Below are 13640 nucleotides of genomic sequence, written 5' to 3'. Positions count from 1 at the left end.
TGCCATAAATTATGTACTATTGACCGCAAAGTGCAGTCATTCTCCTGAAAAACATAATTCCGAACGCCTTACCATAATAGCACGTGACCTGTATACAGGGCATTCTTTGTACTTGCCGGTGGAAGCGGGGGAATTTAAGATACTAGCATTATTGAACTAGACTAGTGTATATATGTAACTTGATTCAAGTGGAGTAGACAAGTCCACAAAGAGGGGATATAAATCGAGGGGATATAACATACTCCATACCTAATATAACTACGCCTACTCCTTTTATAAAAAAAAAAAAAGCCTCGAGCAATTGACAGAACTGAGTATTGAAATTTGCATGCACTCCATTCAAAAAAAAAAAAGGGTCATCAAAAAAAGGTAGGCTCAACACAGATGCATGCGACTCCCAAGGCCCGAAATCTCCGTAGCCAAGCACAAGGGAGTATCAACCACTCAGCCTGCTTTGTACGTTTTGAAACCTGTTCCCCGACTCTTTTCTTGTTCCCTTTTCTTTTTATCACACATGTATCCTCCGCGCCCCTGAGAGTGATTCATTTTTTGTGAATTCCCCTCAAATCATCCCAGAGACGTGAAGCTCCTCCATTAAACCCCATCGCCGCAGAACGAAATCATAAAACCGCGGGTTTGGAAGTTTACTTCCGCATGGAGGAAGCCCTCCGCTTGCGGAGCTCATCACGCTTAGCCTTCTCCTCGTGGACACGGCCGGCAAGGAGCTTAGCGTAGTCGTTACTATGTAACCATTAGTTCAAATGTTTTCCGAAAAAAAAATCAAACCAATACACTCGTAGATCATTGACCAGAGCATAGGTAAAAAAAAACAGAGAGAGAGGAGTCTTACGCAGCATCACGGGCAGTCTCAGCACGGCGACGCTTGATAGCAACGCGTTGGCGCTTGCGCTGGAGACGCTGGGGGGTAACCAGACGCTGGATCTTGGGGGCCTTGGTGTAATCCTGCTTGCCCTCCTTGGTGACGGTACGGCGGATGACGAACTTGCGGACGTCGTCCTTCTTGTCGAGACCGAAGAAGCGACGGATCTTGGTGGCACGCTTGGGGCCGAGACGCTTGGGGACAACGGTGTCGGTGAGACCGGGGAGCTCACCCTCACCCTGCTTGACAATAGCCAAAGCAAGGACGGAGAGATCCAGACCGGTGATGGCACCACGGACGGACTTGCGCTTGCGCTCACCGGTGCGGCGGGGGCGGTAGCAGCTGTGGCCGTCGGCGAGGAGGAGACGGGTACGGGTGGGGAGGAGAACTGTAGAAATAATTCGATGAGTACTCTGCGGTTTGTTGGTTGTATCCCTGGGGTGGGATATAATTTTTTTTTCTTGTTCATTCCCCAGGTTGTTGTGCGGATGTGTACGTACCACCCTGCTTCATGGGGAAACCTGTAAATTCAATCGTCAGCATTTGATTCTCGTTGTGCGGTGAATTCCATTCTCCATCGTCGAGTTGTTCCTCTGACACTAGGAATAGAGAGGGATTGTATGCGTACCCTGCTTGTCGTTACCACCGGTAATCTTGAACACGTAACCGCTGAACTCATCACCGAGAGCATCGCCGGCAACCTAATCAAAAGAAATCCCAATTAGCCAGTCGTTCTCCATAGTCGTGTGTGTATATATGTGTGTGTATGTGTGTGGGTGGATCATCGATTTGATTGTTGAACATCGGGGAAGGATGAAGTTTAAGGGAGTGCTGACTTCGGTGCCCATGCGCTTCTCCATGAAGGGACGGAGCTTGCGCTCATCGTCGATCTCGATAATTTTCTGGGACCCATTGGCCGGGTAGGAGATGTTGAGCTTCATCTTGACGGAGGCGGCGCGGTCAAGACGGTAGCGCGTGTGTTGTCGATTTGTGAGATTGTCGTCGAAGGAGTCTGTATTGTGGATTTTTTTAGTTCGCCGGCTTAGCGAGGTGCAAGTCACGTGTCGCATGTGGGAAGTAGGGCTTGAGTCCACCCAATGGGGCTTAGCGTGAATTTGTAAAATCATGTGACTTTGTATCAGTACCCATACATCTTCTTTTCTTCGTTCATCAACTCAGTCATATTCGCAAAATTGTGGTGTACGTGCCTATGTTGAACAGCGCGCCAGAATCTCCAGAACCTCCAGAATAACTGTATCTTTGGTGATGAATATGCAACTCACCTCCGCCAACTATGCATCCAAGAACCAACACATATCCGGGACTGCCAGCAACTACAGCTTTCCCTCTGCCTTAATTAACACAGTACTATTTTATTCAGACGTGAGACCTCCCAGTGCGACTTTTGAATACAACCGACTAAAAATCACCAACGGAATGATGAATGAATGTTTCGGGTCATGATTCAGTCCCGACCGACAGAAGTTCAACTTTTATATATCAAGACTGGGTACGGTCTCACAAATTGACTTAACAGCCACCATGAGCCTCGTACGACAATTGCAAATCAACGGTCCTCACTAATCATATTTGACTATCTACCCGACCTTTGTGTGAACCATTGGCCGGTCGGGTCCTGCAAACGCCGGAAGTGCATAGACCGTTGAGAAGGCATCATAGATGGATGCAACAACCCTTGGATTTCTTTTCTCATAGGGATGGGTAGATGAGCGATTCAAAGTATGGAGATTCAGGGACGGCAGATATTGATTGACTAATTGCAAGACCACCTCCAGGTATCATGTGTAAGAATAGTCGGCCGGCTTTTTGTCCTTAACAAGACTTGAGAAATCCGATTTGGCTCAAAACAATATTAGGGATGCTCCAAGATCATGTATTTAAGACACCACTATGATGTCTTTTTTTGGGTATCTTTTGAGTTTTTTCGAAAAAAAAAATCTTCCCCTTCTCAGTGCTATAATTAGCAAAATGAAAATGATTAGTTCGTCAATCCGCGTATGTTTTTTGCGTACTCCGTACTTTATTCTCCCCTGTCCATATATTCCCTAATACTAGAAACTTTGTGTCATAGTACTTTGCATTCCGCTCTATGGAGTAGAGATCTGCAGTATACAATGTCTTGGCATATACATCGTATCAAGACAAGAAACAATTGCGTGTCAGACGGCAAGGCCAGAAGAATGCCAAATCCCTGAGACAATGCGAAACAGCACGCCGCTGGGCGTGGTTTTGTGTGATATGCAAGCAGGCGGATGTCCACTATTCGGACCGAAGAATGTGAAAGAACAGAACCCAAATATCACCACGAGGCTTAGACATAGAAGAAAAGATTAGGTAAATAGGTTAATCAATTATGGCCCAGTCCAAGTGAAAAGAAGTTAAAATTGGCGACCCTAATTTGTCCAGTCAGACGTTAGTCTTCTCGGCCCTCCGAGCCACGCGGCACTAATCTACAAATGTGACGGACTTACGTCTAATACAAGGATTCCAGCCTTTTTCGTTCCTAATTCTTGTGTATTCTACTCCGTAGTTCTGGCTTATAATCTTAACGGTCCCATCATATTTCTACCCTTTTTTTTTCCATTTTCCTGTAGCCTTTCTGGAGAGATCGCCTCATATCCGACCTTGCCGGCTCTTCTTGTCCGAGTGGAGATTTCCTCGCAATCTCCATTTCTCTACTCCGTACAGTGCTAGATAATATTTTAGTCTCCTACATAATTTGAGAGACATCGGTTTCCGACTGCATTGTGTCATATTGCTACTGCTATCTAGGAGCATAGCTCGACGCTGACAACTTTGTCATCGGATCATATGTGGCAACTTTTTTTGACGTCCGAAACAAGCAGAAGATCTGAGATTCAAGCTCGACACTACTCAATTGGGCCTATTCTCGTACCTAGGTATTCAGCCGCCATGATGCGCATCTTTAACCGTTTATATGCACTCTCTGCTATCGCACTCTGCACGGTTTTCATAACAGGATGGATTTTGACGTCACGGACTTTCTCCAATATCGTCCCTTTGGCATCAGCTCCATTCCAAGTAGCCAGCACATTTGACCAGCGATTAGTCGTTTTCGGGGACTCATGGAGCGACAACCAATCCCACGAGTCCCAGGGCAAGGTATGGACAGACTGGCTCTGTTCAATGGTAAGATACTACCCGGGGAGAGCTTAAAGGCGGAGAAACAAGCATCATATCTGACTGAAACAATCTGAAACGCTATCAGCTCTCCTGCCACCAAGAGAACCTAGCGCAGACAGCAAGTCCAATCCTAAAAGGCAAGAATATCGGTGCAGTGGTCGACAACAAAGAACTCGATCTACTGGGTCAACTGTCTCAGACCCATGTCGCAGACTTCAAGTCCCAGCTCCAGCAATGGCTAGATGCCGAGGCAACTGCGACAAAGGGCCTCTCCGAAGAAGCGGTCCGGTCCCGTCAGGATCGCACGATCTTTGTTGTCTCTTTTGGGGTGTGGGATCTCTGGGGCCTGATTACGAAGGACTACGACACAGCAAGTAAATCCGTTGAGCGGCGTATTGCAACGCTCATAGGTCAACTTGACATGCTGTCCGAGCGCTTGGGCACAACGGACCTGAAATTCATTGTGACGCAGACGGTCGACGTGACTTTCCTACCCAAGTTTAAATCCTCTGGTGATCAGTACAAGGATACAGTGCGGATCCTGGATAAGTGGAATAGGAAGCTGCGTGAGGTGACCAAGGAGTGGAGTCATGGCACTGTCTATCTCTTTGATACTAATGCTTTTATGATGGACCGCATCCGTGACTGGCAGCTCTTTACGGCGGGTATTGAGGAAGAGAATGGTCTAGGGAAGAACTTGGATGGGTGGGAAAATGTCGTGGAACCTTGCGTTGAGAGTGGGTTCAGGGTCATGATGTCAAAGGAGAAAAAACAGTGTGAGGATCCAGATAAGTATCTGTTCTGGTAAGTGGTTCTCCTTACTAAGTCTATCATAATCGGGGGGAGGGAGGGATCGATGAGTGAAAGTGTGATTTTTACTAACCGAGACACGGTTGATTTCAGGAACGAAATGCATTTGGGACCTTTAGCTCATCAGCTCATGGGTACGGAGGTTTACCATGGGATTGATGGGATTCTGTTGAAAAATGAAGTGTCACCGAAGCGCCACAACCGACGGGGGTTTGCAGCTTAGACATTGTCTAGATCAATGAGACACTATCCTTCACACACAAACAAGTTAAAAAAAAAAACGAATAGAAAAGAGGGGGAAAAAGCAAAGAAAGAACAGATATGACGTCTCGTAAAGGCCTAGGGAGGGGTCTATAGCAATGATGTCGGCACCCGAGTGTCAAACGCATTAGCCGACTATACTTAATGCGGAGCAAAATGGCCCGGTTCCAGACAAGGGTGGATTTTCCCAACCCTTGACTCTGGACTTCTAAAGAAAGGAACGGTAGTACCGATGTCAAACCAAAGACTGGAACATACAGAGAGTTATTGGAACGGGGGAAGATCCAGGCATCCAATTACCCGAGACATGAATAAGGCTAGGGGAGAATTAGGGGGGAAAGGGTGGTATTGTTCCTCGAAGAATCAAAGCAAGTCACTGTAACGCATAGAGTTAGATCAATGAGATCATCCTAGATCCTAGGAAATTTGAAATTTTATATATTTTTCGATCTATATTTTCATTATATGCTCCTATGCTCATTATAATATAAGATAGATAACACAGTCTAGGTGACAATGCCAGACAATAAAGTCTAATAAAATAAATCGGAAATCCTATCTTGTTAAACAGATTTAAACAGATTTCTTTGTCCGATTTGACGGGGAACCGATTTAGGACATACCCCGTCCAATCAACATAGTCGATCAATAGTTGGGTGGACAGTTCGATCAAGCGGGTCGCCGCATCCGGAGACAAAGAAAACAATGACTCTAGTGCCTTGGCCCTGGAAATTAAAGGAAATAGGGGATTTTGGTTAGTTGACACCTCATATTTATCTCGTTTGATTTTAATTTCTCTCTTTTTTTTTTGTTAAGATCTGTGTGAAGGGTACCGTGTCGTTAGAAGTATAGGAAAAAAAAATTGAGATTTTCCAAGTCTATACATCCGTAGTCTCCATAAGTCTCCAAAAGAACCATTTGAAGGGGAAAAAAATATTTATCACTTAATAACGACTTAATCTATTTTTTGGTACTTTTTTTCTTTTTTGTCGCATCTCGGTTGGCTCGGTCAGAATATCAAGGGCAATCTGGAGCTATTGTCAAAGAATAAGCCGCTAGACAGGGATTCTGGGGGGTAAACCAACCCAAGACAAAGAACGAGCTCTTTTAGGGCTTGGTCCAAACGCCCATATACTTCGCTTTACTTCGCTTTGTTTAATCCCTGGTCTTCCTCGGTCTTTATCAATTCTTATTGGGATATTACTTTCCCATTTTTCTTCCATTCTGATTCATTTTCTTTGTTTCTCTATTCTGGTCCCCTCTCTTTCTTTCTTGTTATTTCTTGCCCAGTCGTTCCCCTCCCAAAACTATTCACTTCTGCCTTCTCTTCCAACGGTTATACTTTTTTTTTTTTACCTTCCCCTTGTGGGCTATTCTCTTTGATTCAAACTTCGCCTTCGAGCCCTTTCATTCAGGAAAAGTATTAAATAAATGTCTTACGATCGAGTTCTCCCCAACCCTGTTGCTCTACGCTATGAGTCTGCTCAAGTCACTCAGCCTAGAGCGAGCAATTTACTCGATCATAAAATCATGAACGACGAATTGTCCAAGGCTGCCATGGTCATGAGACACCCTGCCGACGGTGGTCCAGTTGGGGCTTCAGTCAGATATCCTGATCCTCGCTCAGTACACCAGACACATCAACATATCTCTCTAAATGCGTCCAAAGAGACACACAGGATGTCCTCCAATGGTCAAATCAAGCCTGTCGGCCCCATTATCTTGACCAAGGAATTGCCCTTGCGAGAAAGATCAGATCGATCATCGTCTTCCTCGGCCAGCAGTACCAGTCCCGTCAAATCACAGAAAGAGAGTGCTATGCAGTTTTGCCTCTGTCAACCGGATCCGAAAATTCCCCGGCCTCGTAATGGTGAGTCGATACTGTCCGCACCGTCATTAGAGATTGGCAAGTGCTTTTTCGATTGTTTCTTTTTTGGTTCTTTATTAGCCAGATTTGATCTTTCGAACACATGGACATTGCTAATATGCAAAATCTAGCGTTTATTTTGTATCGTCAGCATTATCAGGCCATGGTGGTCGCTCATAATCCTGGCTTGGCCAATCCTGAGATCTCCAAGATTATTGGAGAACAGTGGCGATCTCTTTCTGAGGATGACAAGGGTAAATGGAAAGCACTTGCAGAGGTAAGACAGGAAATCTCTGGCAATGTGATTTTAAACACTAAAAATTATACTAGGAGGAAAAAGCTCGGCATCAGCAGCAATACCCTGACTACCGCTACCAGCCTCGGCGGTATGGTCGGGATGGAAGCGCCCGGAGTACGGCCTCAGGTATTGGACACAATCCATCTGGTTCATCCCATTGTAACAGATGCGGTGGTCGATTGATGAATGCACCTGCTTCCCCCATGACCCCGTTCACACCCAGCAGCGGACCCGGGTTTCGACCACCATCAAATTTCTCTGTTTCATCACCACATCCGAATTCTATGCCGCCAAGAAGCGTCCAAGGCCGCGAGAAGGACTCAGTACCGAAGTCAGCAAAGATGGACCATGATCCCCGTTCTCGCCAAAGACACTGGGAGGAACCTGGTGGTCGATCTCCTCCTGATAACAAACGTCGCCGAGTATCACACGGCTCATTCAAGCCAACTTTACATCCCTCCTACCGGGACCGCAGTCCTGGCAGTAGCATTCCCGAGTCACCACACCCGATGACCCCTTGGAGTGCTCGCCCCGATATGCCGCCTCGCCATCTCCCCATGCTCCAACCGCAACGGCCATATCACAGCGTCCAGGGACAGCCACACCCCGACCCCAGTCTGAAGCTACCGCCACTCCAGACCACAACACCAATGATGACTCCCACTCCCATGACACCCTATCCACAAGAAGGATCCAGTGTCGAAGCAACAGTCATGACAATCCCCTTCCTCAACAAGATCAAAGTCCTCGCCAAGATCTCTCCGCCACTCCTCCCCTCATTCCGCGACGGCATCCCACCACCCCGCGGCCCTGTCATCGCCGTCGAGGGTCAAGATCCCGACCTCGTCCAAACAGCCGTTGAATACCTCAACAATCTCCTAAAAAAGGAAACAAAATACAACGTACGGGTATTCGACGGACCAGAAATCAAACCACCCCGCCCCACCTCCGGAGGAACAGGCCAGATGGGCGACGCCACAGTCGACTACCTCAACACCATCTCGGCCTGGCACCGGATCTCCGACGAAGTCATTAGCTTCGTGAAATCCACTTCAAGAGCCGGCTCCGTCGACGCCCGCTCCACAACAACAGACGAGGAAACCCCCGCGCCAAACGTCTCCCCCCGTACCCTCATCCCCAAGACCGCAAATATGCACATCCACTCCCCAGCCCAGTCAAGCGAGAACGGCTCCGAGGCCAGCGCCATTACAACAGGCAGCAACTACGGCGTGCCAATCGCGCTCGTCCCGCGCTACCAGCTCACCACGGCGGACGCATTCGCCTGCTCCACGCCCATCGGCGACTCCTACGCACCGCTGGATCACTGGCAGTGGATGGCGTCGCTGTGGCGCGCGTGCGTGGGCCCTGATATCACGGTTTATATCCGTGAGTGTAGTAAGGAAGAGCTGGATTGTATGGGTGGGAATCATGTTGAGGTGCGGCTGCAAGATGCGCGCACGGTCGTACTACGGAAAGTTGTTGGGCGGGATTTGGAGGAGAAGGCGCTTAAGCGCATGGGTTTTGAGATTGAGGACTTTTTAACTCAGTAGATCTCAGGCTCAAGCCTGCTTTTGGGGCTGGACCATAGAATGTAATTGATGCATTATTCAAGGATTCAAGGATTCATTGGTTGGGGCGTGTGATAGATTAGATCGTGGTAATTTGATGATGGCTCATCATGCTTCTGATATATAATACATATGTATTAATAGTGAAAACAGTTTAATGAGGTTGAAGTAGAATAATATTCGCGATGATGTAAAATAATGTATCGAGAGGGAAGGGGACGTTGTCCTAAGAACTCAACCCCGTGGGCGCTCGGACCTTTGATCCACCCCCTACCCGACAGCCCAGCAGAGCCGCTTATCTAAGGCGGTCTCCATTCTGCCTATCTATCTCTGGATTTTATCTCATGTTGGCATCTTACAACCATTCGCCATGTCAGGGCTAAGCCAATGCGCCTCGGACAGCTGGAACAGACCCCCAGTGGAGGCATGCACTGATCTTTTGGGCCTTCCTCGACTTTCCGTTGCCCCATCTAGTCCTCAACCCGAGGTAAAATCTGAAGTCCCAGAGGCGACAGATGAGCCTCTCGACACTCTCACCCCAGAGGCAAAAGATGAAAAGCTTAACCCCCACATTCAAGAGGCGGCATATAAGTCTGCTGACACTTTTATCCCTGATGACTATATCCCCGCCGGCGTTGTGGGCAAATTCTCATCCGCACCCCCCTACCCGGATTCCGACATAACACTCCTGGAAAGACACCAATGGATCCGCACACGCTCACTTGACCACAGTGACAATGTACAAATTTTTGTTCTACCAGATTCACGACGAACCCACTTACGGTCAAATAGCCAGCTCAAATCCGCTCTCAAACGCGTCATGTCCATGATCGACAGCTCCTCTGAAGCATGGAACGGCTTAGTTCATGCCAATACTGGTCTACTTTACAACACTCAGCCCGATAGCGAGGAAGAAGAATCCTTGTATTATATATACAATACGCTGCAAGATCCCAGACCAAACTTGTTCCAAGTAACAGATTCACGCTCGCGGAATATCATGAAGCGATTATTTGGCGGTTCGATTCGAGGCCTTGAAACAACGCTTTATCCGTATCAGCGCAACTCCGCTGCTGTAATGGTTCAGCGGGAGACACAGCCGGCGCTGGCGCTTGATCCGAGATTCCAGCCTTGGCGGGGTCCAACTGGGCTGGAGTTCTATTATGATAAAGTGTCTGGGAGCATTTTGAGGGACAAGATATTGTACCCCGAGGCCTGTGGAGGTAAGTGCTCATATCTTCAGCACTTATTTTCCCAATCATTAAGTTGTGGATATATTGGCGAACTATACTGACTGCTACTAGGGATTTTGGCAGAGTCTATGGGATGCGGGAAAACCCTCATTAGTCTTGCTGTGATATTGGCTACGCGGGGTCAGTTTCCTAAAGTCCCGGTGGAGTATCAAACACTTGAGAACCCCATCAGGAAAAAGACTGGAACATTAATGGAAATGGCTGCTTCTGCTGCTGGTCGCTTTTCCCCTGCCATGGAAGGCTTTCTTTGATCAGGAGAAAGCCGAGGGAAGATATCATGTTAATTGTGAGAAGGCTTGTGTGGCCCACAGCGGTTCCTACATTATACCAGGGAAAAACGAAAACGAAAGGGGTGCAGCATCATCGTACGCCCAGTCGGCGGAGCAAATTCGTCTTTGCTCTGGTACACTGGTCATTGTCCCGGAAAACTTGCTGGACCACTGGGAACATGAAATCGCTACTCACACTAGCGATCTGAATGTCCTAGTTCTGCGAAATAAGGACAAAACACCATCAACGGACGAACTTCTGGACTTCGATATTGTGCTGTTCTCCAAAAACCGATGCAGCAAAGAGAATCCAAAAATGAGCAAATCTGGACAGAGGTCGGATTATCCTATTGCCAATCTTCACTGGTTGCGAGTTATTGTCGATGAAGGGCATGATCTTGCCGGTACATCGGAAATGGTCGACTTGCTTACAAAGCTTCACTTTGAGCGCCGCTGGATCATTTCGGGGACTCCTCTATCAGAATTGTATGGAGTGGAACTTAGCATTGCTTCACAGGAAGTGAACACAGATGATACTGAATCGTCAGCCGACAATAACGCCATCTTGGAAAAACGCAGAAAGGCGGGCAATGCCGTCAAGCCTGAGATCAAAGACGTGAAGAAATTGGGCTTAATGGTTCATTATTTCTTAAAGCTTAAGCCTTGGGCCAACAATACTAAAGACTGGCCACTTTACACAACAAAGGTAGGCGAGGATGGAATGCGTCGAAAATCTCCATCTCTACGTGCGACCCTTCAGAGTCTTGTTGTGCGACACCAGTACGAAACGGTCAAAAAGGAGATCACTCTTCCACCACTGTATAACAAAGTGGTCTACCTTGAGCCAACCTTCTACGACCGGCTATACATCAATATCTTCCTTTTCACACTCGCAGTCAATGCTATCACATCTGAACGAGAAGGTCTTGACTATATGTTTCATGAAAAAAACAAAGCTAAACTAACTGAGTTGATACAAAATTTACGTCTAGCTGGATTTTGGTGGGCTGGCTCCGACGACGTCCAAAGTACTGTCGACGTTGCTCGGGAATATCTAGAGGGAAACCAAGAGAAGATGACAGTGGCAGATATCAACCAATTAAAGCAGGGAATCCAGATCGGACGAAAGGCAATCGGTTCTCTTGGCTGGAACGGATTCAAAAAGATGCATGAGCTTGGAGTCTTTGTCCGGTATTTCCCAGAACATGCTCGCAACATGTGGGCCCTTGATCCCACTGGCACCGACCACGAACCCCTGCTCATGGGCATTACCCAGGCCCGCCGGGCCCAACAATTTGTGATGAACCATCTCGGCACGCCTGATCCTGCTGACGGTCTGGCAGGAGAGGGTATCAAAGTTCGTCGGGAGCTGGCTAAAAATGGCCAGATAGATACTCTTGCCCACAGTGGTGCCCCCGAGTCGGCAAAACTTCCAGTAAACAAATCAAGTTCGAAAAGGAAAAGATCTAAGAAAACTTTTGAGAATAATACATTCCACACTCTCCCGGAGACTTCGCCCTTGGCACAAACGAAGTTGGAAGGAGTAGCATCGGCCAAGCTTCGGTACTTGTTGGAGCAAGTGCTGAAGTTTCAGAAAACCGAGAAAATCATCATCTTCTATGAACACAACAACGTCGCTTTCTGGGTCGAGCAAGGCCTGGAGTTAATAGCAGTCAACTTCCGCACCTATGCCAGTACCGCAAGCATGGGCGCCGATCTCAAAACCAAACATCTAGCAGAATTCCGCCAAACCCAAGAGGTCCGCGTTCTACTGATGAACGTCACTCAAGCCTCGCATGGCCTCCACATCCCCGAAGCCTCACGGGTATACATTGTCAACCCAATCTGGGAACGTAACGTGGAAAGCCAAGCCATAAAACGAGCCCACAGAATCGGGCAGAAAAGACCAGTCTACGTCGAAACCCTTGTCCTAGGTGACACACTCGAGCACCGGATGCTCAACCGTAGCAAAAATATGACCGCTGAGGAGACAAAGCACGCAGGAAAGAACCCGCTAGACGATAATACCATGAAAAAGATCATTCAGAACGAGCCCTTCCTGCTCATGCTCGACGAGGCTTCGGCCGGCATGGCTCCGCTGGCACATCCGATCGGGCTGTTTGATCAGCATAAATTGCCGATTCCCGATAATGTGGTCCCTGCGCGCGGGCCGCAGCGGGGGCCATTGAAGCGGAGACCGCGGCCGGTTCCGAGGCCCGATGCCGATTCCGATTCCGCTGGTGTTCAGGAGCCACTAGCCCAGCGGCGACGGATCGGCTTTGCGGAGCATGATCAGGTTATGGGTGAGGGTGCTGTGGATGCGGTTCATGGGCCGCTGCAGCCTTTCCCCGTGTCGACTTCGGCTTCTGTTGCTGGGGCTCCTGTGTCTGGGCTTTCGTCGACTGGCTTCGCTGAGGGCGTGATAGGTATTGAGGATAGTGATGGTGAATCTCGTCTGGTGCAATCACTGCCTGTGCACTCTGGGCGAGTGTCGATATTTGGGCCATATGCGTGATAGATATCCACATTTTTGCGTTCTAGCGGCATTTTGAATTTTCTTGTACCATAATTTACTATTCGAGTCAAATGCTGGGCAAGTTTCCATGGCAAGCTCTGGTTACTCTAGATATTGCAGCCGTGTCCCAACAAGGTAAACATATTCTTCTACATTAAACCACCTCTCCTGGCGAGCTTTATTGTAGCAGTGTTACATAAGTGGAAGTAGATACCTACCTAGACCATTCAAACAATTTGCCATCCCTCAACTACTAGATCATCAAGCTCGGCCCACGAGCCTGCCTGCCTTGATATTTTTTTTTTCTTCTAACAACGTCAGTGGCGACTCTGCTTGAAAATAGCAAGTGTTTTTGTTTGGGCGTTGAGGTAGCAGCACTAGTCGTTGTCTCATAATGTGAGCCTAGTAAGTCATAGCCAGATTCGTTTCAACTGTCCTGAACTGTCCTGGTAGCGGTCCAAACCTGCTTGCATGTTGAGCTGGATCAAGTTGTTGTCCCTGGCCTGTAGGTTTTCGGAATTCGATTATAGTGCATGAAGGCAGATATATAACCGCAGATATATTTGCTAGCGGCTCCAACGCTTTAAGGGCGGGTGAAGTTGTTTATATTTATTGCGAATTCCATTGCTGGCCAGCATAGATGAGGTGGATTGGGCCAAGGTGCTTTAAGCAAGGGCTGAATAAAAACTTCATTAACAAACATGACCGGCATACATCCCAGTGTAAGAGGAACCAGCTTGGCGGGTTTTTAGTC

The 13640-nt window shown here is 47.9% G+C and overlaps 4 protein-coding genes across 4 annotated transcripts; 3 read left to right on the top strand and 1 right to left on the bottom strand.

The window, feature by feature from the left end:
* Positions 1 to 644: 644 nt before the first annotated feature.
* N7479_002265 (40S ribosomal eS6 domain-containing protein) lies at positions 645 to 1950 on the bottom strand (the record flags this gene model as incomplete). Its single annotated transcript, XM_057249962.1, has 5 exons — positions 645 to 741; positions 851 to 1268; positions 1381 to 1401; positions 1509 to 1581; positions 1717 to 1950. The coding sequence occupies 5 exons, from the start codon at positions 1948 to 1950 to the stop codon at positions 645 to 647; spliced, it is 843 nt and encodes a 280-aa protein (XP_057114394.1).
* A 1864-nt stretch (positions 1951 to 3814) lies between these two features.
* On the top strand, positions 3815 to 4853 carry N7479_002264 (Esterase SGNH hydrolase-type; the record flags this gene model as incomplete). The annotated part of the gene is made up of 2 exons (XM_057249961.1): positions 3815 to 4051; positions 4131 to 4853. The coding sequence occupies 2 exons, from the start codon at positions 3815 to 3817 to the stop codon at positions 4851 to 4853; spliced, it is 960 nt and encodes a 319-aa protein (XP_057114393.1).
* Positions 4854 to 6547: 1694 nt separating this feature from the next.
* N7479_002263 (putative HMG box transcriptional regulator) lies at positions 6548 to 8831 on the top strand (the record flags this gene model as incomplete). The annotated part of the gene is made up of 3 exons (XM_057249960.1): positions 6548 to 6986; positions 7115 to 7260; positions 7314 to 8831. 3 exons carry the CDS (start codon positions 6548 to 6550, stop codon positions 8829 to 8831), a joined length of 2103 nt encoding a protein of 700 aa, XP_057114392.1.
* A 388-nt stretch (positions 8832 to 9219) lies between these two features.
* N7479_002262 (DEAD/DEAH box helicase) lies at positions 9220 to 12886 on the top strand (the record flags this gene model as incomplete). The annotated part of the gene is made up of 4 exons (XM_057249959.1): positions 9220 to 10072; positions 10154 to 10318; positions 10434 to 11294; positions 11364 to 12886. The coding sequence occupies 4 exons, from the start codon at positions 9220 to 9222 to the stop codon at positions 12884 to 12886; spliced, it is 3402 nt and encodes a 1133-aa protein (XP_057114391.1).
* Between the last annotated feature and the right edge of the window lie 754 nt (positions 12887 to 13640).

Source organism: Penicillium vulpinum (genome assembly GCF_028829585.1).
Source record: "Penicillium vulpinum strain IBT 29486 chromosome Unknown utg000001l_segment0_segment0, whole genome shotgun sequence".
Lineage (NCBI taxonomy): Eukaryota > Fungi > Ascomycota > Eurotiomycetes > Eurotiales > Aspergillaceae > Penicillium > Penicillium vulpinum.
The sequence above is the reverse complement of the archived record's forward strand: the minus strand, read 5'-3'. Positions and strand labels throughout refer to the sequence as shown.